The following is a 27905-nucleotide window of genomic DNA, read 5'->3' as shown; positions in this document are numbered from 1 at the left end:
ACCAAAGTATGTTAAAAAAACACCATACACAACAGCATAGTCAGTTAATGTCTACAAAATATAGCATGTTATACATTTAGTTTGTAAAAGCTAAGATCAAATTAATGAACAAGAGAGCAGTGGATACTTTCCTCATTGAAAATGAATACATCTGCATTGCTAGTTCACTGATCCTGACAAATATTCTCCCTCTGTTAGATTTATGTAGATCATTTTGTAATTTCTGTTAACTAGACCTAGTTTCATCAGCATTTGTTGATGTCCTGATTGGTACTTGTCTACCAGTTTCCAGTCTTACTCTATTCAAACTAAACTCTGTGATGGAGAGTTTAAGTTTAGAAAGATGAGTCTGAGATGCAAATCTGAACAATTCCAAAGTTTGTAAATATTTGAATTTCGGTTCTGATCTGGGCTCATAGCTGTTCAGGATTCACATATAGAAGCAAGTTCTTCCTCCTAAAGAGAAAAAGTGATTGCTATGATACTATATTAATTTAACTTTTGTGCAGTTAAATACTCCTTCAATATGGCTATTGTCATCACTGGACTGTGTTCCCGTATGTTATCCATCAGCGTTCAAAGACTAGACTGAAAGCTCTCTGTGGAAGGGATTGTCTTTTTGTTCTGTGTTTGTACAATGCCTAGCACTATGGGGTCCTGGTCCATGACAATGGATCTTAGGCACTACAATAATACAAGTAATAATAATACCCCATGAAAAAAATTTAGAATGGATTTTGCAGCAGGGCTCCTTGAGGCTGCATGTTTAGTAGCATTGTCTGAACTGGCCTTTGCTCTAGAGGAGATGGAGATGCAACACCAGGCATATTTAAGATGGATTTGTGGCCAGTCTTTACAAAAGAATGGATTTCTTCCCCCTTGCATCCCTTCTCTTACGAGAGGGGGCACTTTTTCCAGAACCATGGGAGGATGAACAGATGTCCTGCTCTTTCCAACCAGCAGTTAAGAGACAACCATGAGTACATTTCAACTTTATTAGAAAAAAATGTTTATACAAAGCTTCGCACTGCACAAAAAAACACCTCTTCCCCAAACACAAAAAGCTATCTAACATAGCAAGCTGTATGCATATTATATATGTGACATATATATATTTTTTGCATGGTTTGCATTCATTATTTTACAAAGTTAACATTCAATAGAAAAAGATGCTGTTTGTTACCATTATTTCCCCATATAAATAACTGTGAACAATCCCTCTGCAGATAGATAAAAAACACCTTTTCGTGTCATTCTGTAAAAAACAGACTGAAATGGTATTGAAATCTATAACATTCCTTAATACCACCATAAAAATATCAGCTAGCCCCCAGCCCAAAATGCTTGTCCAAGGCAATTAGAAGAGAAGGGACCATAAGACAATGCTGAAAGGTGTGTCTTCTGTCCATTTCTTTGAACCAACATTCAGGAAATTATCTTTCATTGGATCTAACACATAAGAGTGAAATGAACACAAGTGGGAGAGACAAAACCTTTGCCCACATTGGAAACCCAACTTCCTGGTTATCTGTCATCCAGCCAACTTCTGACATGTTATGTGGCTGTGCCAAGAAACCAAACACTCACCACTTCCCTCCAGAAGGTATAGGAAATTACTGTTCCCAGGAGAAATCTTTGCTGGCTTGCCAACCTCTCCCCATTCCAGTCCCCTTTGTTGGAGTTGCTGGAAACGCAGAGCAGTGGGCTGATCATGGCCTATACAGAGGCTGAGCTGCTAAATTATCCAGAGGAGAAGTAAACCAGGGGAAAATGCTAAAAGACAGCTAAAGGGAAGCAGAATGCCCTCTGGAAAAGCCACTGGACTGGCTCCCAAGAATCTGATTTTGGAGAAGCAAGAGCAAGTAGAAAGAAATGCCTACAGCTCACAAGACTGGCTTTACTGGAGTTTAACGGTGGTGTTTTGGTCCAGATGAATTAACTGGCTGGTGACCAATCATTCTTTCTGTCAAGCACCATGATGGGTAGAATGGAGAAGTTTTTGAAGGCAGTGGCAGTGATGGTGATGAAGATAATGGAGGAGAATGACACAATGCTGATGAAGATTAATTGGAGGGTAATGCCAACAAAGAGAAAGATGTGTTGCCTGGCAGTGATGCTGGCAACAAGAAGAATGGTTATAAGATTGATGGTGTTGGTGATGACCACTGCAATTTATTCATATATCCATGTAGTCATCATCTTCATCAGTATCACTCTCCAGTGAGGACTCTTGGCTTGAGGTTTCTAAGATCTCCAACGCTGGCTGACAAAGGTTCTCCTTCTTTACGTTTGCTGCAGACTGAGCAGACAAAATTGCAGACTGACCCAAAGGAAAAAAAAAAGAGAAATAGCTGAATAGTTAGAATAAACCCACAATGACAAGGCTCAAAGACAAATGTCTGCTATTCCTCAACATTCATGAGTCCCCTTATTTGTAAAACATTTTGTGTCCCAGCTTGCAGCTCTCTAATATGGAATCATCAGTAAGATTCCCTGCAATCAGTACTCCTGAAGTACGACAGACTAGAACAGCTGTAATATCCCACTCAGACTTTATTTGTACTTCATGCTTTTCCATGACTACTGATAGAACTTCAGTAGCTATGAACTCCCACAAGCACTGGGACCATGATAGATATAAGCTCACCTACAGCCTACACTTCATTAGTCCTTAAAGTAACTCCTGCTGGGAGAAGCTAGGCCCTCATGCCACTTCTTGTACTGTCCCTGGTGATGAGCTAGGGACAGAAGCAGTTGTTCCAATGACATGAAAAATCTCATTTTAAAGGGAGAATTAAGATAAAACATTCTAACATTCTAAAAGTTATTCTTTTTCTTGAATTACCTTTAATTTTTGCTTTGTCTCTTCTGAAATGCTGCCTTTTGGAGAAAGTAAGGTTGGTGTTGGTGGGGTGACAGTGATCTCAGGTGGGAATTTGGTGATAGATGAAGGAATGAAAAGCTTTGGCATGTTGGGCAGAATGCGAGTTTTTACTCGGATGCTATCTGCCTTGCTCTGTTGGTTTCCCAAGGACTGTGAACTGGAACTGACTTCTGGCTTGGAACTTGAGGCTGAGGAGAAAAGAATCAGGAAGAGAATTTTAGGGGTTATCCATTCTTACATATGCCACAGGATAGAAAACAATATGGCAGTTAAAAAAAATCATCTGAGCCACCCATATTTTTCTGTATGAAGACTTAGAAATGGAAAAAGAAATGGAAAAGTGGGAAGAGATGCAAAGTGCTAGAAAATGCTTCAGGATTCTGAAGTTCATGCTCTAGGTAACAGCAAAAAGGTAAATGACATTTGAGAGAGAACATCTCAACATTTCCTTGACATGTACAATATTTGACAAATACAATCTTGCCCTTCTCACTTCCATTCAGAACGCTGCTGCAAAGTTAGTTTTCCTAGCCCATTACCCTGACCATTTCACTCTTCTCTTTGCAGCCCTCCACCAGCTCCCTCTTCTCTACTGCATCAAACTTAAGCTGCCTGTCAAGGCCATGCACATGGTCTATCTCCACCCAACCTATCATCTCTCATTCACTACTGAGGTGTTGACTCCCACCTCAGATCAGGCAGTGATGGCCAGCATCCATTGTCCACTTGTTCAATGTTCAAATAAGCATCTTTGTTGTGCTTTCTTCCATGCTGCCCTATCTGCTTAGGAGGAGCTCCCCATAAACATCTGCACAGCTACTTCATCATCTTCCTATCTCATTGTTTCTTTGTACTCTCTCCATTTGTCTTGTCTGTAATCAGCTGTTGTTTTGTCTTACACTTAGATTGTAAACTCTTTGGAGTACAGACTATTTTTATTGTGTGCTTGTACAGCTGCTAGCACAGTGGGGCCTTGGTCCATGCTTAGAGTGCCTAGGAGCTACAGTAATACAAATAATAATATTTCTGCATCAATGATCAATACAAGACATTGTCTCTTGTCTAACTACTTAGTCCAGAGAGAGATTGCTAATGGAGATTTCTCAGCCATATGGAACTATGACAAAAACACCCAACCAATAAAATCAAATTATGCAAGCCTGCTCCACAATGTGAGCCTCTGTAAGAGGTAAAGTAACAAGAAGTACTACAAACTCCTGCTCTTTGAACTAAAAACTTCTAGTTCCAGAAACCTGCAAGAGGCTGGGCAGGTTTATTGGGACTAGGCAGGGATACTTAATCAGAGTCAAATGGAACTCCCATTTACCACGGTGTGCAAGGAAAGCAGACACATTGCTACTTATCAAACGATGTAAAATTGAATTTGGTGTGTCCTTAACACTACAGAAGAACAACAGAACTGCCACACTCAATCAGACCTGAGGTCCTTCTATAGCATAGTATCCTGGCCAACACCAGATGCTTTAGAGGAAACACTGCAGTAGGCAAATGCAGCACAATCTGCCTACCATGTAGGTATCATTTTAATTATTATTTATATTTGTATTACTATAGCACCTAGGAGTCATAATCAATGGAACAGGACCGCCATGTGCTTGGTGCTGTGCAAACACAGAACAAGAAGTTAGTCATGCCCCAGTTACTAACTGAGAGACAGGCTTAAGCCCTGAAGCATGAGGTTTTATATTCCTTCCAAGACTTTTTTTTTAAAAGCATTAACCATTACAACTATGGATATTCTTGTTATCCACATAAATTACCAATCTCTCTTTGAATCTCGCAGAAAACCTTCTCTATGAGTCAGGTACTCCAGCAGTGTAATTAGAAGAGAATAGCCATGGAAAAAATAAAAGGTAATAAATATGAATTTCCGATTTACACTTTCAAACTGTATCCAATTTATCTGGGACAACGGAGGAATCCTCTGTTAGGAAAGTGCCTAACTGAAGCAGTGACAAAAGGATTGGACATGTTAACAACTGCTCTGGATTTGGTATACTGCAGATCTTAGGTGACCTCAGTAAGCTTTTCATTTTTTAAACTGAATATTACTTTAAAAGGAACAAAGACACAATGGTGCTTTTTGTTTAGCTATGCTGCCATGGGTGTGCAGCATGCGAGTCATATGCCAAAGAGAATTACCAATGAAGAACTATAAGGCACTTCTCCAAGAAGCTGGGCCATTGCCATGAATGTCTTTAAAATCTGAAAGACCGAAGGCATGGAGAGAAGGCTGGGGAAAGCATAATCCCATGTTGGTGCAAGGTTGCTACAGATGGATTTATTGCTCGTTAAAACAAACTTTCAGAAATTAAACCGATAGAAAGACCATTCAGCTTCTATGGAGGACAAAACATTCTTACTCTGGGTACAAACATGTCCTGAACTTGTGCTGGTCACTGATTCCACTTGCCAGCGTGCAACCTCAGGTGACGGAGCAACAGTAGCCATTTTCATCTGCTGGCAAAGGCGGGACTCTTGCTGCTGAAATCCAAGCCCTTCCAAAGGTCCTTCCAGCTCCTCCTCTTCTTCAGTAATGAAAGATAATTCACAGATTAAGAGATTTTCTGATATCCCTTTTTAAATTCTAATTATTTTGTATTTATTTTACAACTGGTGGAGATTTCTTTACTCTGCCATTATTTTTAAACCACAGCATGATTGAAATTAAATACTGGCAACTTAAAGTGGCAACATTTCAATTCTGACACATGATGCCATCAATTAAAGCACACATTTTCACAAAGCCTTTAAAAACATAGCATTTTAAAAAGTTGGATGAAACACTGTGTGATAAATAATTCTCACAAAGCAAAGGCACATCTATGTGCCAAGTGAATTCCCAGATGTGTATATTTGATCACCAACCTCTGAGACCTGGGGGTTGGAACTTCTGTCATAAGCACTGTTACACAGACAGTGCAAAGCTGGTCTTGTTGGCTGGAGTGCCATACGCCTGCCTCCCTGGCACTCAAATAGTTGTACTCTCCTACTGATCCAAGAGGTCTATGTCTGATTAATGGTTACAAAAGATACAGTATGTATCTATGTAAAGATGTATTAAAAACCTCCTTAAAGCAAGCTAGAAGGTTATTATGAGAACCAAGACAATGGAAGAAGCAGCTTAGCTTATCCTATTTGGTGACAAGGAATTAGAGTTAAATGCTCAACCTTCAGTGGCATATCTACTATAGTTTTACTATTGCATTTTTTTAATCAATACATTGTGAAATTTCCAGATTCTGGCATTCATGGGTATATACATTTGCTGCTCAAATCCATATAGTGTGTGTACTGGTTTGCACATTTTCTCTCTCTCAACCCCACACTTACCCACACTAATTTGTATTAGAAAAATATTTTACTGAATGCAGTGTTAAGCCAGTTTTCCTATGGGACTGCATATTTTACATGAGTATTATAATTTTCACTGACCACTATAAGAACTAAGTTCTTTCTGGAATGCATAGGCTGAAATAGCAGTTATCCTTCTCAGATTCACTAACTAATACTTACTGATCCTTACTACCCCAGGAATATATAGTTCAGCTTGCCACCATTTCTGGAGAAAACAGTATTTTTGCAATAAGCAAACTCTATTCCGTCTCCACCCAACGTGGCTAAGATCTCACAATCTGCCATAGTGATGTTCTGCTGCTTGATTCTGGCCTTTGAAGAAGGAGTTTGAAAAGCAAGTTTTGTGGCTGAAGAACAACCTGCCAGCTCTATTAAAAGGAATAACTAACTTACCTGGGATTTCTTCTTTAGGTAGAATTCTTTAATGAGTTATATTTCCTAAATTTCTTGAACATAATTTGTGAGAATAAGTTTACCAAGGCAAGGGTGGTAAAATTATTGCATCTGCAAATTTTAATTGGTACAAGAAAGAAATGTCACATCAACCAATGCTTGGTAGCTTTTTCAAGCCTGAGAATCGAAGCGTTTTCTGGCAGAAAGTTCTATAACAATTCTAGCACATGAATGTTCACATATTGAATGAAACACAGTCAGAACATATTCTATAACGCTTCACTCATCGTCAACCATAAAGCAGATAGGTCTGACAGAAAGGAATACGTTCCGCACCCGTTTCAACACTCTACTGCATATTCCTTCTTGTACCATGCAGTGCAGTGTTATTGTAGCCATGTTGGTACCAGGATATTAGAGAGATAACCTGAGTGAGGTAATATCTTTTATTGGACCAACTGCTGATGGTGAGACAGACAAGTGTTTGAGCTACACAGAGCTCTTTTCTTCTGTACCTTACCCTATATTACAGTGTCTGAGGTAAAAAGGTAACATGTAACATAGATGATAAAAATATATTTGATAACAGTCAAGTATAAATATGCTTTGTGTGAACAGGTTAGAAGAACCTGAAACAATATCAAAAGGAGTACTTAAACTGCAGGGATCCTGAAGAAACACAATTCAGCTTTTTTAGTTTAAGAAATAGAGTTTATGTTAAAGAGACATCTGGGTTACTATTTACCAAACCTCGTAACTTGGATTCTCTCTACACCAGACGTGAGCCAAAGTATCAGAGGCTGTATACCAAAAGAACAACAGCCCTGAAGTGAACTAAAGCCAGTATAAATACCCTATATGCTGCTGGCCTCTGAGGAACAGCTGTGGGCTAGACATTGTAGACTTCCAGAATCAAATGATTAAAAAAGAAACCCCAAACCCTCTTCTGACTCTGAGGTGGAGAGGAAGGAAAAAACAGTTAATAACCTTTCGTAACTTGTTCTTTGAAATGCGCTGCTCGTGTCATCCCATGCTAGGTGTGCACACGTCGCATCGCACAGTTGCCAGAAATTTTTCTCTCAGTGGTTATCTTTTGGGTCAGCTCTAGTGCCATCTGGAGCCACAAGCTTATGTGCTGGTAAAAGGTAAGCTGCCAGCCCCGCATCGTCTCAGTTCCTTCTTGCTGGTTAACTCTGACAAAGGGGTTGGAGGGGGGGTCATGGAATGGACATGTTCTCAAAGAACAACTATTATGAAAAGGTTAGTAACCATTTTTCTTCTTCGAGTGCTTGCTCATGTCCATTCCATGCTAGATGACTCACAAGCAGTACCCCAGGAGATGGGCGTGTAGTTCATGGACAGGCTGACTGCAACACTGCTTTTCCAAAAGTGGTGTCATCACAGGTCTTTTGGATAATGGCATAGTGGGATGCGAAGGTATGCACTGACAACCAGGTCATGGCTCTGCAGATATCTTGGATTAGGACCTGTGCAAGGAACACTGCTGATGATACCTGAGCTTTTGTGGAGTGAACGGTTAAGATGGCCAGAGGCAGGACATTCACCTGCTCTTAGCACGCATGGACATAGGCAATTATCCAGGACGAGATCCTCTGGGTTGACAGAAGTAGTAGCACTCTCATCCTTTCTGCTATTGCTATGAAGAGTTGCATGGATTTGCAGAAGGGTTCAGTCCTCTCAATCTAAAAGTCGAGGGCATGTCTAATGTTCCGCAGAGTTCTTGTGAGGTTTTGGGAAGAAGACTGGCAGGAAAATGACCTGGTTCCTATGGAATTGTGACATCACCTTTGGCAGAAAGGCTGGGTGCGGGCGCAGCTGGACCTTGTCCTTGAAGAACACTGTGTAGGGTGGTTCTCATGTAAGAGCCTTGATCTCAGAGACCCTTCTGGCCTAGGTGATTGCCATCAGGAAGGTGACCTTCCAAGAGAGGAGTAGCAGGAAGCATGATGCTAACGGCTCAAAGAGGGGACCTGTGACCTTTGACAGAACCAGGTTTAGGTCCCATGGAGGATCTGCTCAAGGACCTGAGAGTAGAGCCTTTCCAGGCCCTTGAGAAACTGAACTGTCATTTCATGGGTGAACATCGACCTGCCATTCACTGGAGGATGGAAGGATGAGATGGCTGCCAAATGCACCTTAATAGATGAGAGAGCCAGGCCCTGCTGCTTTAAGTGGATCAAGGGGATCGGGGGGGAAAGCGTAAAGTAGCCAGTCTGTCCATGACAGCAGGAAGACGTTGGAAGGGAGCCTGGGCTGTGCCCGTGCAGGGAACAAAACTAATAGCATTTCCTGTTCTGTCTGGAAGCGAACAGGTCCCCCTGGGAAGGCCCCCACCTTTGGAAGATGAATCTGGTTACTTCTGGGTGAAGGAACTACTTGTGGTCAGAGGAGAAGGATCTACTGAGGTGATCCACCAGTATGTTCCGGGCTCCCTTTAGATGTGACGCCTTGAAATGAATGGGGGTGTTCCACACAGAAATCCCACAGATGGATAGGCTCCTGACACAAGGCTGAAGATCAAGCCCGTCCCTGCTTGTTGATGTAAAACATGGCTGCAGTATTGTCTGTCAGGATATCTCGCCTGAGATCTGGGGAAGGAATACTTGGCAGGCTAAGTGTACCGCCCTAAGCTCCCTGACATTTATGTGCAGGGAGAGTTCTTCTTGGGACCAGAGGCCCTGAGTCCTGAGATAGTGGAGGTGGGCCCCCCACCCGAGGTCTGATGTGTCCGAGATTAAGGTTACCGATGGTTGGGGTAGCAAAGGGCACTCCCAGCATTACTGATCTCATGTCTTTTCACTAGTCCAGGGAGATGAGGACCAGGGAAGGGACCATGAGCACTAAGTCCATGTGGTGTCTGCTTGGGAAGTACACTGAAGCTAGCCACATCTGAAGGGGCTCTAGTAAATTCTATTATTTGGACTGGGACCAGAGTTGATGTCTACTCATTTATCAGCAGGCCCAGCACGCTAAGGGTGGCTCGGACAGTGCTGATGCTGTTTTATACTTGAGCCTGTGACTGACATTTGATCAGCCAGTCGTCGAGGTATAGGTAAAGCTGTACACCTTGCCACCTGAGGAAGGCTGCTACGACCACCATACACTTCATAAAAACCTGGGGGCCTGCTGATAGGCTGAAGGGAAGGGTGGTGAATCGGTAGTGGCTATGACTCATAAATCTGAGAAATCTTCTCTGACCATGGAGGACAGAAATGTGAAAATATGCATTCTTTAAGTTAAGGACGGCATACCAGTTTCCTGGATCCAGGGAGGGATGATGGGCGCCAGGGAGATCATGCAGAATTTCAGTTTCTTGAGATATCTGTGGGGGCGATGCAGGACCAGAATGGTCCCGAGGCCCACTGTGGCCTTTGAGATTAGGAAATACTGGGAGTAAAACCCCTTCCTTCTCAATTCTTGAGGAACTTCCTCCACAGCTCCCATATGTAGGAGGGACTGTACCTCCTGAATGAGCAGTTGCTTATGAGAAAGGTCCCTAAAGAAGGATGAGGATGGGAGGCAAGGAGGGGTGGATAGAAACTCAACAGTATATCTGACTGTCACTGTACTCAGGACCCAAAGGTCTGATGTTATGAATGACCATGCTGGGCTGAAAAGTGACAGATAGTCCAAAAATAAAAGGGGGGGTGGGATCTGAAATGGTGACTGGTACAGCGTGCTTGGGTGCCTCTTCAAAAGGCCTGGTTGGGCCCGCTGGAGTATCTCTGAGACCCTGACTGGGAGGCTGAGGTGGATGGGAGTGCCTGGTGTCACTTTTAACCTCTCCCTTTTCTTTTGTAGGACTCCTGCATGGAAGGCACTGAGAACGGAGGAGGCTGCTGGAGCCTAAAGTGCTTCCTAGAAGCAGACAGAGTGTAAATGCCTAAGGATCATATGTGGCCCTCAAGTCCTTCAGACCATAAAATCTTGTGTCCATCTGCCCCGAGAAAAGCGAGGAGCCTTTGAAGGGGAGCCTGGATGGACTGTTGGACCTTGTGGAGAAGGCCAGAGGACTGGAGCCATGAGCAAGCCTCATGGTGACAGCAGAGGCCATTGTCCTGGCTCCTGAGTCAGTAGCATCCACAGCCCCCTGGAGAGAGGACCTGGCAACATTCTCACTCTCTTCCAAGAGGGCAGTGAACTCCTGCCTTGAATCTGGGGGCAGGGAATCTGAATTTAGTCAGGGAGTCCCACAGATTAAAATTGTATCTCCCCAGAAAAGCTTGCTGGTTGGAGATATGTAGTTGAAGGCTACCCGTGGAATAAACATTTTTCCCCAAAAGATCAAGTCTTTTAGTGTCTTTTTGCTTAGGGGTAGTGCTGCACAGGTGTCTCATTGGAGCTGGCAGGACTAGTAGAGAAAGAAGGTCCCTAACTGCCTAGAAAGCCTCCGGGATCAAAGGCATCGTCAAACCGCTGGCAGTGCAATGGCTTCCTTGTGTCAGCCAAGGGTCTCACATTGGACTCAACACCCTAGGCGGAGTCAACAGTGCCAACGAGGGTCTGGGAGCTGAGGAGTGGCCTAGGACAGGTCTCACTGAGTTGCCTTCACCCCACTTGTCTTTCTTCTGCACCAGCAAGTGTCATCTATCAGTGCACCGCTTCTTGTGCTTCTTCCTCAGCACCGGAGATGGTGAACAGTGCTGGGAAGAGCTCGGTGCCAGGGGGAGCGCTTCACACCAACACTGGAGCGACTTAGCTCTGAGACTGGTCTGAGGGCGGCTTCCATGAGGATAGCATTCAGCCTGATGTCTCGATCCCTTTTAGTGCAGGATCTGAAGTCCTGACAGATTTGGCACTTGTCCTTTACATGAGTTTCCCCCAAGCACTTTAAGCATCTGGAGTGCAGGTTACTCTCAGGTATGGGTTTGCCACAGGAGGCACAAGGCTTGAAGCCCTAGGACCTAGGCATGCCTGGCCCCTTGGGCAAAAAATCCCTCAACAATAGGAACTATCTATATACACAAACAGTACTTTGCCAACTAAACTATTAAAACAACCAACGAAGATAAGAGTCCAAAAACCACTGGGAAGAAGCCTTGCAGAGCAAGAAGGGTCGTTCCAGCAGGAGGTGACGGTGCCCCTTAATACAGGTGCATATGTGTGCGGCTCCAGAGGGCACTAAAATCAACCCAACAGATATCACTGAAGGAAAAAATCTCTGGCAACAGTGTACGCGGTGTGCACACACCTAGCATGGAATGGACATGAACAAGTACTCGAAGAAGAACATTGCATCCTCCCCAAAAGAGAAGCAGAAGGACCATGATGATTTCAGGGAATTATCCTGTACAACAGCCATGCTATCACTTTGCTGCTACAACATCTCGGATGACAGATTTTAAGAATCTGAGATAAGTATAAGTGGTCTTTATTCACTAAGTTTGCCATCAACTGTTAATTTCATTAAATAAAATACTAAATATGACTGTACTGTAAATCCTGTAACCGTAACTAATCTGTAACCTGAAAAGAAATCACATGTGGCTGACTGCTAAGCCATATCAGGGGCTTAATAGTATAATAACCAGTTTAAATTTACCACTCATTCATATTAAGAGCTGTGATTCATGTTATTGCTTAATTACACAATACTTATCCTTTTATGCTGATTATTTGCTATGTTTGATTATAAGCCATTTCATTATCTGGACTGATATGCTATGTTTTGATTGTAACTAGACTGTGTCATGTGACCTGATTGACTGGATCTTCCGAGCAATCAAATTTTTGCCTATGCCGCTAACTTGAAATATACAGAGTCTATCAGTGTGCCTGGCCCATATTCAATAATCTGCTTTATTAATATTTTTAATTCGTCTTGTATATCTGGTTTTATATAATAATATTAGATTAGATTTCACCTGAATAACATTAGATTTAATTTGTCAGTTCCCTTTTGCTCTTCAGAGAATACAAATGAAAGGACATAAATCTGACAACTCTATAATTCATATTATATAAATTTGTATTGAGACCTTTCAGGAAACAGCAATTGTTAATATTATATTATAGTGACTACACCAGACTATCAGCATGATGGGCTAATGTCAAGTTAATCAATCAAGAACTCTACTCTCAGAGGTGTTAAATGCCCAGTTACTAAATCATGCTCCTATATTGGCTGAGCCTCTTTATTCTCTTGTCACTGTGACGTTCTGTTTTATGGTTACTTGAGAGCTATATCTTTTTTTTTTTAAGTTTAAAAACTGAATTTAGAAACAAAATACCAAAAATTCATTTAAACAAAATTATCCTGTGGTCTCACTGCACACAGTTGTGTACACATACATATACAAATGTTCCTGTCATAATTTGTACAACTGATACTTCAATATAATGTGAAGTTATTCATTGCATTTCTTTCTACTGAACAGATAGAAAAAGCAAGAGACTGAAGGATAAAAAAAAAAAAAAAAAGACACAAACAATTCAATTTTTCTCCTATCTAAAACAGATTCTGAAGAAAATATCCTAATACTTGCCTTTGTGGAAAACACTATTACAGCCCCAATGAAAATAATTTCTTAGTTCTACTTATAAAAACTTTCCCCAGGGAGGCAAGGATTCCACTAAGTCATGAGCCACAAAATTCTGCATCAGCACAGCAGCAGAAGGAAATATGTACAGCACAATCTGGAGGTGTTCAACAGCTCATTTTTAGTCCTGTTCAACTAGATCTTTCTATATCACACAGAATTGGTAACAGCCTGGTAGATTTTCAAACGTTAGTTCTATAAACCCAGCTTAAAAATAAAATCAGTTTCTGAAGACATTAAGAGGAGATGCAGTAGCCTCCCAACCCTGGGCAGAAGATGGGACAGGACTGTACTTCAGAGATTTATTTGGCACTCAAACCCTAGAGTGCAACTCACAAACAGTACGCACAAAGGGAAAACACAGATTTGTAACATAGTAAATGTATGTTAATATTTAAATTGAAAAGTTCACGTCTGCCTGAGCAAAATGGAGCTGAATAAGATAAAATTTTAGCATACCCTTCCCAACAGCTCTCTATTATACATAATATATACAACAGAAAGAGGCACATCATACCTTTCAACATCTCCCTGCCTTAGTGAGGAAGAAACAAGCTGAAAACAATTCAGTGCAACAACCTACTCCAGCTTTCCTCTCCAACCTCTTTCCACTTGTTGCCAGGGTAACTAGTGTTTGCAGATGCCTATAGCGGGCGCCTGGGTTCATGACTTCATCATAGTTAATATTCTCTCTCACTGCCTCTCTTTATACAGAGAACACATTATATACATATACACACACTGTAGATATATAGATTATACATTTCCAGTGAGCATCATTTATACAAATACCACACATTATTTTGCTAATCTAGCAGGTGTACAATGAAAAAATGGTAAATATTCTCCCTGCATTTTACAGATGCGCAGAAAGTTTACAAGCACAGGGGCCATAAGTGATAAACTGCTGCTCTTCTCTCTTTGTGCCCTGTACAGTGTTATTTGATTTTCTTGTATCATCAGGTATTACAGGACACCAACATTATGATGTTAATGTTTTAATCAGAATCAAACACCTGCCTTTAGTTACTGACAAACTGATAAAACAAACTGGATAATATGACCAACACCTTGAACAGATCCTTTCCAACTGTTCGAAGAGACATTATTAATACATACATAAAGTTACATTAAGGACTAAAAGAGAGGGAGAGAAAGAGCAAAATATCATCTAATCATAGGAAAGATGAAAGAGTTGAGGTCTGAACTCAAACTACAAAACAGATTCATACCTTGGTTTCAAAAAGCCATGGTTGGGAGAAACTATGGCCAAGAGCATCAAGTGCTTAAGTAGTAAACGATACAAAGAACCCTAGAAATATTGTGTTAAGAAAGGAAGGAAACGCTAGAAAAATATAATACTGTTAAGTACTCCTATAGAACTTAATGTCATAAAATCACTTTAGAAACAGTGAAAGCCTAATTCTGCAACCCTTACTGAAACTGAACAGTACTCACACAATTAGTCTCAGTGGCCTCAATGGGTTTAATTGCATGTAAGTACTACTCTCAGCTGAAGTAAAGGGTTGCAGAATCAAGCCTTAATTCACCATGCGAGGTAGGTAAGTATTTTTCAGATGGGGACAAAAACATGGGGCCAAATCCTCTGCTCTGAACTCCATGCCCCCATTTTACCTTTTTTCTGAAGTGCTCAGTAAGCCTTCAAAGAGCTGTGCTAGTGCATAAGGATGTGGACATTATAGAAAAGCTTTCTGCATCCTGCCTACCCTGAACCTGACAAGTGTGGGAGTTCCATGCCTATAAAAGGAAGGAGAGTTAAGTGCCCCACAGAGTTAAGGAACACGTCCAAGACCAGACAGCAAATAAGTGATAGAGGTACAATTAGAATTTAGGTATTTCTGGCTGACAGTATTGTCCTTAGTTTAGTCTATGCCACCACGCTAAAGGAAACAATACTGTACCTGCAGAGAAATGGATTAGATGACTTAATAAAGCTTTTGTATCTCTACGATTCTAAGTCTTTAGAAGACCCACTTAAATACACAGAATGGAGAAATGGAGAAAGTTATATTGGAACAGATGAAGAGGGGAAAAAAAGGTAGTGTATGAAAGTTAGAAGAGGGCTTAAATACAAGGAGGGATCAGCAAGGAAAGCTACATCTTGGAGGTCAGAACATGTACTGATAAAGTGAGAAATGCCAAAAGCCAAGTAGAGTTGGACCTTGCAAAGGGAAATAAAACCAATAGTAAAAGGTTCTATAGCCATATAAATAGGAAGAAAACAGAAAGAAGTGGGACCGCTAAGCACTGCGGATGGGGTGGAGGTTAAGGATAATTTAGGCCTGGCCCAATATCTAAACAAATACTTAGCCTCAGTTTTTAATGAGGCTAATAAAGAGCTATGGGATAATGGCAGGGTGGCTAATGGGAATAAGGATATGGAGGTAGAAATTACCACATCCAAGGTAGAAGCTAAACTTGAACAGTTTAATGGGACTAAATGAGGGGGCCCAGAAAATCTTCATCCAAGAATATTAAAGGAACTGGCACATGAAATTGCAAGCCCATTAGCAAGGATTTTTAATGAATTTGTAAACTCAGGGGTCGTACCGTATGACTTGAGAATTGCTAACGTAGTTCCTATTTTTAAGAAAGGGAAAAAAGTGATCTGGTTAATTACAGGCCTGTTAGTTTGACGTCAGCAGTGTGCAAGGTCTTGGAAAAATTTTTGAAAGAGAAAGTAGTTAAGGACATCAAAGTTAATGGTAATTGGGACAAAATACAATATGGTTTTACAAAAGGTAGATCATGCCAGACCAACCTGATCTCCTTCTTTGAGAAGATAACAGATTTCTTAGACAAAGGGAATGCAGTGGATCTGATTTACCTAGATTTCAATAAGGCATTTGATATGGGTAAACATGGGGAATTATTACTTAAATTGGAAAAGATGGGGATTAATATGAAAATTTAAAGGTGGATAAGGAACTGGTTAAAGGGGAGACTACAATGCATCATAGAGAAAGGTGAACTGTCAGGCTGGAGGGAGGTTACTAGTGGAGTTCCTCAGGGATCAGTCTTGGGACCGATCTTATTTAACTTTTTTATTACTGACATTGGCATCAAAAGTGGGAGTGTGCTAATAAAGTTTGTGGATGACACAAAGTTGGGAGGTATTGCTAATACAGAGAAGTACCAGGGTATCATACAAGGAGATCTGGATGACTTTGTAAACTGAAGTAATAGAAATAGGATGAAATTTAATAGTGAAAAGTGCAAGGTCATGCATTTAGGGACTAATAACAGAAAAATTTGCTATAAACTGGGGAAGCATCAGTTGGAAGTAATAGATGTGGAGAAGGACTTGATTATATTGGTTGATCACAGGATGACTGAGTCGCCAATGTGAAGTGGCCGGGAAAAAAGCTCATGCAGTCTTTGGATGCATTAGGTGAGGTATTTCTAGTAAAGATACAGAGGCGTTGGTACTGTTATACAAAGCGCTGGTGAGACCTCATCTGGAATACTGTGTGCAGTTCTGGTCTCCCATGTTTAAGAAAGATGAATTCAAACTGGAACAGGTGCAGAGAAAGGCTACTAGGATGATCCGAGGAATGTAAAACCTGTCTTATGAGAGGAGACTCAAAGAGCTTGGCTTGTTTAGCCTAACCAAAAGAAGGCTGAGGGGAGATATGATTGCTCTCTATAAATACATCAGAGGGATAAATACCAGGGAGGGAGAAGAATTATTTAAGTTCAGCACCAATGTGGACACAAAGAACTAATGGATATAAACTGGTCATCAGGAAGTTTGGACTTGAAATTAGATGAAGATTTCTAACTATCAGAGGAGTGAAGTCATGGAACAGCCTTCCAAGGGGAACAGTGAGAGCAAAAAAACCTAGCTGGCTTCAAGACTGAGCTTGATAAGTTTACGGAGGGGATGGTATGATGGGACAGCCTAATTTGGCAATTAACTGCTTTCACTACTAGCAGTAAATATGCCCAATGGCCTGTGATGGGATGTTAGATTGGGTGTGTTCTGAGTTACTACAAAAAATTCTTTCCAGGTGTCTGGCTGGTGAATCTTGCCCACATGCTCAGGGTTTAGCTGATTGCCATATTTGGGGTTGGGAAAGAATTTTCCCCCAGGGCAGATTGGCAGAAACGCTGCGGGTTTTTCACATTTTTCTGTAGCATGGGGCACAGGTCATTTGCTGGTGGATTCTCTGTACCTTGAAGTCTTTAAACCATTATATGAGGACTTCAATAACACAGTCATAGGTTAGGGGTCTATTACAGGCAGGGTGGGTGAGGTTCTGTGGCCTGCGTTATGCAGGAGGTCAGACTACATTATCATAATGATAAATCATAATGGTCATAATGATCATAATGGTCCCTTCTGACCTTAAAGTCTGTGAGTCTATATTGTTAGTGATATCAGCACACAAACTATGACAAGAATGATAAGTAATCAGTATTTGAATGGAAGTGCAGCATGCAAAAAACTAGATCCAACAATGAAGCATAAAGCACAACGATAATTCATTTCAGAGAAATCTGGAAGAAGGTAAAAAATTTGGAACAAAGTTCTGTGGTCTGATGAAATGAAAGATGCCCAGATACCACAGTGAATGGAATACTGCACTTTAATGGAAAAGATGAGAGTAGCTGTATCTAGGTCTATCAATACTGAGGAACCCAGATGCTCGTGGGGGAAGGGGAAATCCTAAAAAAGAATGTTTTGTTCCCAAAACCCTTTTCCTTTTATTAAACTTTTCAATCTGTTTCTAAATATTGTTGAAGACTAAAGTTTGGTGTCCAATTCCATGATTTTTTTTCAATGCCAGTTTAAAAACAGTAAGCTAATTGATTTTAGTGTCTTAACATTTGACTCAGTACGAGTCAATAACTTGGAAAGAACAACATTGTACACAGCACTACTACAGTACAGCAGCAGTTTTTCATTTGTAGTCCGTTGCTGGTGAATTTTATGTATGTTAATCTGCTGTTTGAACGTAATAGCTGCTTGGCAAAAGCCCACAAGTCTCTCCTTTCTCTGACAATACTTCATCCTTCCTTGACCCCTGAGCCAACTGAACACAGAAGAGCTTAGAGAAAGCCAACATCAGATTAGCGAGTGTCTTAAAAAAAAGTTTTAAACAGCTGTATAAATAAGTTATGCAACAGTTGTGGAGCAGATTTGCAGCTAGGCCTCTATTCAGCCGTCACTTGGGCATATAAGTACATTTGCAGGTGATCACGCCTACTAAAATTTCTATCATTTGCATGTGCACAGTTGTTACTATGTTTGCAATAGTATAATTACAATGTGCATGTAAGAGTTAGCATTTGCACTCAAAGCCCCCATGACCGCAATGGATTTTGTGGGTGCAATTACTAACATTTAAACGAATAGGGGTGTTACACTGATCTTGCATGCACCCCGTACATGGTGTATCTGCACATTTGTAATTCTGTACACAAAAAAAGGCAGCCAAAGGCTAAAAATCTAGCCCATAAAATGAATCTGAAATGTATGTATAGTTGAAAGTATGTAATGTCTCACTACTCTCAGAAGGTCACCCTGTCTCAGGAAGATACAGCAGAATATCTTTATCACTATTTGGTATACTGTAGGCCTATACTTATTGCTTTAACTCTGTGTATGTGTACGTGTGTACACACACACACACACACACACACACACACACACACACACACACACACACACACACACACACACACACACACACACACACACACACACGTTTAATTTTATCAGGGGATTCTGGAGACACTGAGTTTATAATATATATCGCACATGTGGAACTCAAATGGTAGCTATCCGAAATAGAAAGGCAGTACAGCCACTACCTGCACTGAAATGTTTTTGGCATTAATTGGTCATACTAGTTAGCTAACTCAACCTGCTGTACTCCAAATAGGTTTATAGGGAGGAGGAGGGAGAGAATGTATCCAATCAAGTGATCAGTTTGTGCTGTCTGAATATGAGGCAAGAGGGAATTAAGAGATCCTTCACAAACAGGAAAAACCCCACTGACATTCAAAAAGTGAGGTTGTTCTCAGAGTGCACCTGTGGTGAAGAGAGGAAAAAACCTGCATGAAAGGCATGGATCATAATGGATGAGACAAAGGGAAGTGAGTATACCAAGGCGACGCTTAGGAGGTGGCTACAGAAAGTGATTAGAAAGAGTAAACGCAGACTTGTGACTGGTTCAGAAGCTGCCTGGTTTATTCCTGCTAGAAAATCCATCTACTGTAAAATCTCATCCTGGAGCATACAACAATTAACAGATACATTTTGTTGGGACTTGGATGACATTGTTTGCCCTATATTTCAGAAAACCTTGTGAAAAATGGAAATGAAAACTAGGGAAAAATAGGAAAGGGTCAAAAGAAATAGGGAAATGAGGGAGGGAGAGATGGGAAATGGAAATAAATGAGGGATACAAGATAATAAAGAACAAGACATAAGGAGTTATAAAAATAAAAAGATTTAAGATGAGATTGTCTGCAAAGCTGAAACTCACTCCTGGAAGAGATCTTGTTAACCATGAACCTCAGCAGCTTCAGAATGAAATGCCAAACCCATTTCTTTGGTAGAGCTTACCCAAAATAACATCCCATTTTAAAAAAAGAAATAAAGGGAAAAAAAACTCTCTAAAAAACAGAAGGCATGCAAGAAAAATGACTTTTTAAAAATTTGAGACGGCTTGGGTTTTGCATTTCATTCAGAAGACAAGGATTCATGGTCATACCGGATCTCTTCCAGGAGCAAAGTTTCAGGTTTTTGAGCCAATCACTGAGAAAGCTCCATCTTCTGTGTACCAGATACCATTCTTAAGGCTGATAGTTCCATTTTCCAGTGGAATATAGCTGTCAATGGAGGTCATTGATCACACAGAGTTAGGAAGTCCTAAGTTAACTTGGTCCAGTCCCAGGGTCGGCTTTGAAGACAAAGACTGAAATCTTGAATTTTATTCAGCATTCAGAGAAAAGAATGACGAATGTGGTCATGTGATCTTGGCATTCTGTGTTGGAGAGCAGATGGACAGCTTTGTTCTGAATTAACTGTAGCTTTTTATAAAGGTTGGCATTTTGTCCCTGAGTACAGAAAATTACAATAAGCAAACCTAGAAGTTGCTGTGAATCACTGTGGCAAGTCCAAACAAAAGAGAAGGAAGCCCATCTAATCAGCCACAGATGGAAAATGGGGATTTTGGGTGGCTGTATTCAGACATTAAGAAACAGCGAGAAGTTAAGGTGAACACTTACACTATGTACTGTATTAATATGAAGGCAGATGCCCTCAATAGATGCCAATGTTAACAGAGTTGGTGAGTTCTCTGAAGTACTTTCCACTCCCTCATTTGCATCAGCTCAGTCTTTTCAGGCTTCAGCTTCAATCAGCTGTTGTGCATCCAGTTGCAGAACTCAACCAAGCTGAGGGTGGCTGGGAGACTGTGCTATTTGTATCTGATGAGAAGGCTATGTAGAGCTAGTTGTCTTCTGTAAACATCTGGCATTTTAGTCCAGGATGTTTCACAATCTCTCCTTATTGCATTGTATAGATTTGGATTGAAAAAGACATGGGAAATGGAAGTGGGATCCCTCTGAGAACTCTGGAGATGGAAGAGCCAGTGCCCATCGTGATTCTCTGAGTATTGTCTCAAAGGTATAACTGAAACCATCTTAGCATGATGTTGCTATGTCTCTGAAGTGGGGTACCCTGACATATTAAATGCTGAATTAACATATGTCCAAGACCTCCCATCCCATAATCTCCTTTATTTTGAGCTTCTGCCCTTGGGATTACTATTCCTGCCCATTATTTCTCATGCTGAATCAAATCTAGTGCCAGTTCCTTCTCTATAGCTATTATCATACTGTCACTAAACTTCATGGGCCCTACGCAGCCTTCTTCAGCCACTACTGTATCTCATTTACCATATTTCAACAGATAGGGTTACAGAGCTTATGTATTTCTAAAATGACCACTACATTTTTAACTAATTCCACTGTGTCCAGGTACTGGAAATATCTGGGATCAAAGCAGGATATTTACACAGTATGTGTGTTGCAATACTTAGACACTCCAGGAAGAACTAAGGATGGAGTATTTGCCTTAATTCTGAATTTCTTAGTTTTGGAAGGGTTATGTCACAGGCTCAATATTTGATAAATATCTGTTTTGCATACGAGCAAAGGGGTCATTACAAGTTTCAGAAAGAATGCAACATGGCAAATTAAAACAATTTCATGTATTTGGAAGTCAAAGATGATAAAGATCTGTATGACTGAGTACCACCACCATGGTGGTAGCTAAGAAAGAGATAAAAATAAGGCAACAGATGGCAGGTAATTAAATCTTAACATCCTCACTGCATTCTACTCTAGTCTCACCAGGGGGACCCAGCTCTCTTTTACTGTGTGCCTCCTTTGTGAAGGAATGGAGACCAGAACACAATATCAGTGATCTGCTGCTCCTGGTGTGTGTGTGGGGGAGACAGAGAGGGCAGAAGGCATGAAAAAAGAATCATAAAAAATAGCAGATTTTCACCAGTTAAAATCTTAACCTTCTACGTTGTTTTTTAATACTTTAATCCCTTTAAAAATATCAGCATTTAATTTGTGGGAGGGAACTCCTATTCCCCCTCCCTCCATTTTATATGCAGATCTAGTGAAATATTGGTTTCAAGCGAAGTCATCCTCACTTCTGAATAAATCCAGATGTGAAAATCCTCCCTTGCTATCCTGCACCTCCCTGCTTGGACCCATGTTAATGTTTTCCTGACCACTCCCTATCATCACTAGATTAAGAAATGGGGGGCGGGAGGGGGGGGGGGGGGGAAGGGCGAGAGACTGGAAAAAAAAAACAACTTGTAAGATTTTCAGTGCTGTGGAATAGTACAGCTATTGGAACTGTGTGAGAGCTGGAGAGGGTTTATCCTACTTGACCTATTTTACAGCTCTCCCCTGAGTCAATTCTATACCGAGCTAAAAAAGCTGGCAGCCCCATGTAAATTTATGCCTAAACGAAGGAAGTTTCCATGCTGTCATTAGCACTTGGTCATTGGACTTCATCATGCTGTAGTTTCTGTACACCAGCTCCAAGATCTCATTAAAATGTTTACATGAGGAATGACTGGCAAGGCTCCAACACTGCTTGGAAAACGGTTCTGTAATTCCTTTTTCTCAATGAAGTCATGAAGAATTACAGTAGTTAATACTTGGGGACACAAAAACAGACATGAAGCAGGTACAAAAGTGGCAATTAAAAGGAAAGGCAGGAAGGAAAACGGGTGAAAAATAAAAGAATTACTTGGAAAATGAGGCAGAAGAGAGAATTTACATATAAAAGGAGAACTAATGGAAGAAAAGAGCAAAAAGAAAGGGTATAACTAATAAATTTAGTAATCATTTTTTAAAAAGTGGGGGTGTGGCTAGGGGGAGGAGTAGAAAGAAAAAATAAGCAAAGGACACAGCAGTAATTGGTGTCTCTCTCAACTAGAGAAACGACCTGTCAGGTGGGTCTTGAGATCCAGACAGCCAGAAATGACACATGCACTCAGCACTGAAATGAGAGCTGTACAGAGAAAGTCTCTTGATCTTCAGACAGGAGACTTCAGGGCAATAATTCTGGCAGCTAACTCAGCCCCTTTCCTACCACTGAAAGATGTACAGAAACCATGAAAGAAGTCATCAGAAGTCTCACAAATCCCTAAAAGGCCTAGAGAGTAAAAAGATTAAAATAAACCTTCCAGCCACTGCAGGGTGGCTCGGAAAATTAGAGAGAGGAAAGTATGTCAGAAATTCTTATGAGTTGTGTGTATAAAGCAATGGCACACAGGAGCACTAACCTGCATTGTCATTCCTACCTATCTGCTCAGTGAGAGCACAAAGCTTTAAAATGCGGCGGTTTCATTTTTTTCCTCCTCCAAGGATGGACCTGAATTATTCCCTGTTGAACAAGCCTGGAAACACATCCCATAATACCCTGTAATTCCATTTCTGGGCAAATCTGACTGCAACATTCTCCCCCTCCTACCAGAGGATTTGTGGAGAAGGAATGTGAGGTGATTATAACATGACTATTAGTGGTGGATGTTAAATTTCAATTTCATCCTGTACTCTCTGAGAGATTAGCTTGTTGGGAAAATTGATTTCTCCCTGGTTTGCTCTTTGTTGCTGATGTATTCAGAAGATTATGGACATTTAGCTGCCACGGCTGATTACATAAGGAAAAAAAATCTTGTACAGTAGGTGTGTACACATAAACTGTACAAAGATACTTAGTCACAAAGCAAAATTACTTTCAAACAAACCAGTCTGAGACTAGTTCATGAAGTACTGATATTCATTGTTAATGAGTAAGTATCCAATACCTTGGTACTACCATAAACCTATCCTGATGTGCTCCATTCTACAGTACCTGGATAGATATAGGAGGTTTCATTCTTAACAGTAAATACCTAGGCTTCCTGTGGATTTTTCTCTGGCTTTTAATATTATCTGAAAATAGTTTGACGATTTTCTTTATACATACAGGGCCTAAGTTACTTCTGAAACAGGGATTTAGGCACTTCTGATCCTTATATCCATAATGTAAATATTAATTTATGAAATATTCATACTCTACAAACTACAATTTTGATTATCTGAATGCAAGTGAGGACTAAATAATTTCAGATAATTATGGGAATTTTCAATGTAATTAACAGACATCAGATGACATGACCTTGTTCCAGATAATTTTGGAAAATTGAGGTTGCATTGTATATTTTCTGTATATATTTCATATAAAAGTCATATACAGTCAGGGCCAGATTATGCTTTTAAGGCACAGTCTCGCACCGAGAGAATCTGGATGGCTGGAAGGGTGGCTGTAACAGAAGTCACAGGAAGAACTGTAGTTGATTTAGAGAGAATTCCTCCTGGGGCTCCAGAGGAGAGCACACTACAAGAAGAATTCTGCCATCTTTTAACTGGGTGCATCATTATGCTTCCACACACAAGCACAACCAGGCTCTGCTGGCCAATACAGAGGAGCGCTCAGGCTGGAGCACCTTACTTCATCCCCTCTGTGGAGGCTAGTAGTGCTGAGGATGCTAGCCTATCACAGTGCCTTTGCCCACCGGCCATGCTGTGGATAGCCTGTGGGCAGGAATGCAAGATTGAGAAGACTCATTAAATTCTCTCATCTTGGTTATCTGTATAGAACCAACTATATAATATGGTCCCTAATAAGTCATATTCTCATGACAACCATGGATTCTAAATTGTACGTATTTTGCATCTCTGACTTTCTGACCTGTACCATGTGTACTCATCAAACTACACTAGGGCTATAAGATTGGATTCTTACATTCCAGTCCTCTCAGCCACTATGTTCCCCGCCTCACGCAACTACCAGTCTGTAGTTACTATAGCTCATTGTAACTATGTCAACCCTCCATTTTCCAGTGCAGAAATATGAAAACAAAACAAACAGTACCAACAGCATTTGAGATGACTAAGTATCTTAAAAATAAATTTCTCTCTAAAATCTGTGACATAGAGATGATGCTAGCCTACAAAAATGTTACCAATATTGTACTAGTTTGGGGTTTACTACGCTCTGCATTTCTAAACATATATAAACACACAAACATGTGGGAGTGATATCCATGTAGTAAGTTACATTAATCATGCACCTTTGTATACTTCACATACACATTGCCCACTAATCCATCTCCACTGGTATGTCTCACATTTCAAACTTATGAGCTATAAGCACTTTTGTATTTCAAATACACACAGAGGATAACTCTTTGATCAGTTCTAGTAATATATATGTCCCTTTCAGAACCAGGGACAAGTCTCAACGTTTGTGTGGCCTCAAGTTATTTTGCAGGTGGTGTAATGATTAAAAAATGTGACTGACTGAGAATTCTGTCACTGACATACTATCTTTCCTTGGGCAAGTCAATTAGAGAAGGTCAAGACATTTTATTAGGTGCAGACTTACCATGTGTAAGGTAAGACATGATGGGAGCAGTCTCTGCACTCTGGCCTTGGAGCGACTCGGTGTCCTTGTGTGGCGTCTGTGGTGGTGGCACTGAAGAAGATGCTGAGGAAGAGGAAGAGGAGGGAGAGGATGCTGGCTTGGGTTTGGAATGAAGGTCATTCAGTTTTAGGAGGCTTTCAGATGTCACAGTGTCTGGATTCACTGGTGTGGGATGCAGCGTTGTTGGAACTGCTGGGAAGAAGCTCTCTTTATTGTCCTTTATATGCTTTGGGGTTGTTGGCATTTCCCCTGTGGACTACATTGAAAAAAGGAAAGATGGTGAGAAAATATGGCCTACTGAGGTCATACATGTAACCTTATTGAATGAAAACTGCAAGTATTGTGGTCTCTTGCATAATGCAAAAAAAAAAAAAAAAAGTCTCTCATGCGCATATATATTAACCATAACAATAAAATCTAAATGAGTATTTATCTTCCATACTATACAGTTCTTTTATCAAGCCACCCCCTTGAGTACATATTCATATTCACATTTATAGTGCTCTAATTGAGTTGCTTTGTATAGAAAGTTCCTTACAGCATAATATACTCAGCTGAACTTTATTATTAAACAGGATGAATTTCAGGAATGCTCCCAACTTCTATGAATAGAAAGAAGTTCTTTCAATTAAAAAGAAATGTTGGCAAACTCTGTACTTAATCTAACAGATTGTTAGTGATCTGGGAAGAACTGAGCTTCAAATCTCCAAATTATTAAAATAAAATACTGTGTGTAAGGCTATCAGACAGAGTAAAAGAAATGGAGGAGATGGAGTGTAGAAGATATTTATATTTGTAAAATAATAAAAATGTGCCTATCCTAAGGTCAGTGATTATCAATTGCTGCAGCAGAGCTAAATAATGCTGGCATCCAACTTGAAATGACTGATCTGGAAGCTCTCTCGCCTTTGGATCTTAATATTGAGGATAAAACATCAATATATTAACAGCTGGGTTCTCATCCAAGGGCAGAGCTAAAAATATGATGCACTGCTACTATTTAACATACCCAAGAGGTGGAAGAGTGATTTAAATTCACCAAGGGAGGGAAAGGCAGCTCAAATAAAATAAAAACCCTCTTGAATTCCCTACCAATAAATAGGCTGAATATAAATAATATTCTGGTCTTTAAAGCTACAGACTGCCTTTGCATTCTTAACAATCAATTAATTCAGGACAGTGGCTGTGATATTTAAGTGAAACTTCCTTATGTTGTACAATGCTGGTCCACATATGCATGAAATATGGTTTTGCTTACATCACTATTGGGTGCTGACATCCTCCTTAGAAGGCAACTCTGGCAGCCTTAGGCTGCCAAGAAAAAGTGTTATACGCACCTCAAAATGTTATGTGAATGAATCATTTGAAAGATAATGGGCCAAATCTATTCCTGGTGTAGTTCCACTGACTTTAGATCAATGTGTGTGTAGGGTGATGACAGAGATTTGACTGACATAATCCATACATGCATGCACACAAAGGACCAAATTCATACCTAGTAAATCTGAAGTCAATGGAGCTACACCACTGTCCTGGCTGGAGCTGACAGAGTGCTTTGATCACCAATAAGACCAAGATTCCAATGGTTAGCATATAATGGAAACCTATGGCATCGTAGTTGTAAGAAAGTGCTAGTAATCTTTGCCCAAGGATTTAGGTATTCCATCCAATGGTCGGTTACTTCACTGGGCAACAGTTTCTTGTAATAAATCTCAACTATAATAGAAATGTACCATATGTGCAAAGTAGGGGTAGTAATGCAACAGCACATGGTGTTATCCTGTATTAGTACTAATCTGATAGCCGCATTAGTATCGATGTGATTTAAGCTTTTACTTGAAAAAAGTTTCTCGTCTTAATGGCTGTTAAGAAAACCTTCCAAATGTAAACTGATGAAGGGCTGTCTTACTGATTCTGGAGATAGAGAAAGACAGATCTCCTTCAACCGAATTAAACAGAGACGTTAGCAGGAGAACATAACCTTGATAACCTTCTTTGATGGTAAAAACAGGGGTAAAGAGATTATCTTAAAACAAAAAACCTTCCAAAGTATACAGAAAAGAATCCTAGCCTTATCACTGTATACCCCACCATAATTCCACTGCCCTTCTGTGAGAAGATGAAATTTATATTACATATTTTTTGAAGTCAAGGATGCTGGAGTAGGATAAAAAATAACTAAATAAGAACATGAGAGGAGGAAGAATTATAACAGGAGTGATGAGTGCACTACCTGTTTTGAAAATATTTGGTTTTTAGCGTGAAGACAAGAGTCCTTGCACTTCTATATCAGTAACTGATGCCAACTTTCACACAAAGCAGGTGTGCATGATCCCATTAGTAGTAATACTTGTCAAGGTTTATAGGACCACATCTATTTTAATTTCATGCAGGTGATTGCCTAGCAGCAAAAATACAGAACTCTATTACAGTTTGCATAAGCAAAAGATCCTGGACTCTTACTAGAGAAACTGTCTTTAGTTCATCAGAACTACTACATGTCTATCAATTCCCATTGCTGATATTAACCAGGCACGGTAAAGACAAGACACTAAAAAGGGCATCCGGAGGGAAAAGAGTTTTCTACAGCACTTTTTTTTTTTTTTTTTAAATATCAGGAGGGTATCAATGATGTCCTGCATGGATGAATGCATCTGAT

The 27905-nt window shown here is 40.4% G+C and overlaps 1 protein-coding gene across 3 annotated transcripts in view; it reads right to left on the bottom strand.

Moving 5' to 3' along the window:
• Positions 1-977: 977 nt before the first annotated feature.
• CABIN1 (calcineurin binding protein 1) overlaps positions 978-27905 on the bottom strand; it is a 202166-nt gene continuing 175238 nt past the window's right edge. For 2 of the 3 annotated variants that reach the window (XM_067549978.1, XM_067549980.1), the window contains exons 34-37: positions 25208-25502; positions 5269-5433; positions 2846-3072; positions 978-2320 (exon numbers count right to left, since the gene is read on the bottom strand). In XM_067549978.1, the coding sequence (XP_067406079.1) occupies positions 2177-2320; positions 2846-3072; positions 5269-5433; positions 25208-25502 (831 nt within the window). In that variant the 3' untranslated portion in view covers positions 978-2176. The remainder of the gene's footprint in view (positions 2321-2845; positions 3073-5268; positions 5434-25207; positions 25503-27905) is intronic. The other variant, XM_067549979.1, reaches the window with a different exon arrangement.

The sequence above is a fragment of the Emydura macquarii genome, unplaced genomic scaffold (assembly GCF_026122565.2).
Source record: "Emydura macquarii macquarii isolate MOO-44397 ecotype Brisbane River unplaced genomic scaffold, CSIRO-AGI_Emac_v2 contig_1254, whole genome shotgun sequence".
Lineage (NCBI taxonomy): Eukaryota > Metazoa > Chordata > Testudines > Chelidae > Emydura > Emydura macquarii.
The sequence above is the reverse complement of the archived record's forward strand: the minus strand, read 5'-3'. Positions and strand labels throughout refer to the sequence as shown.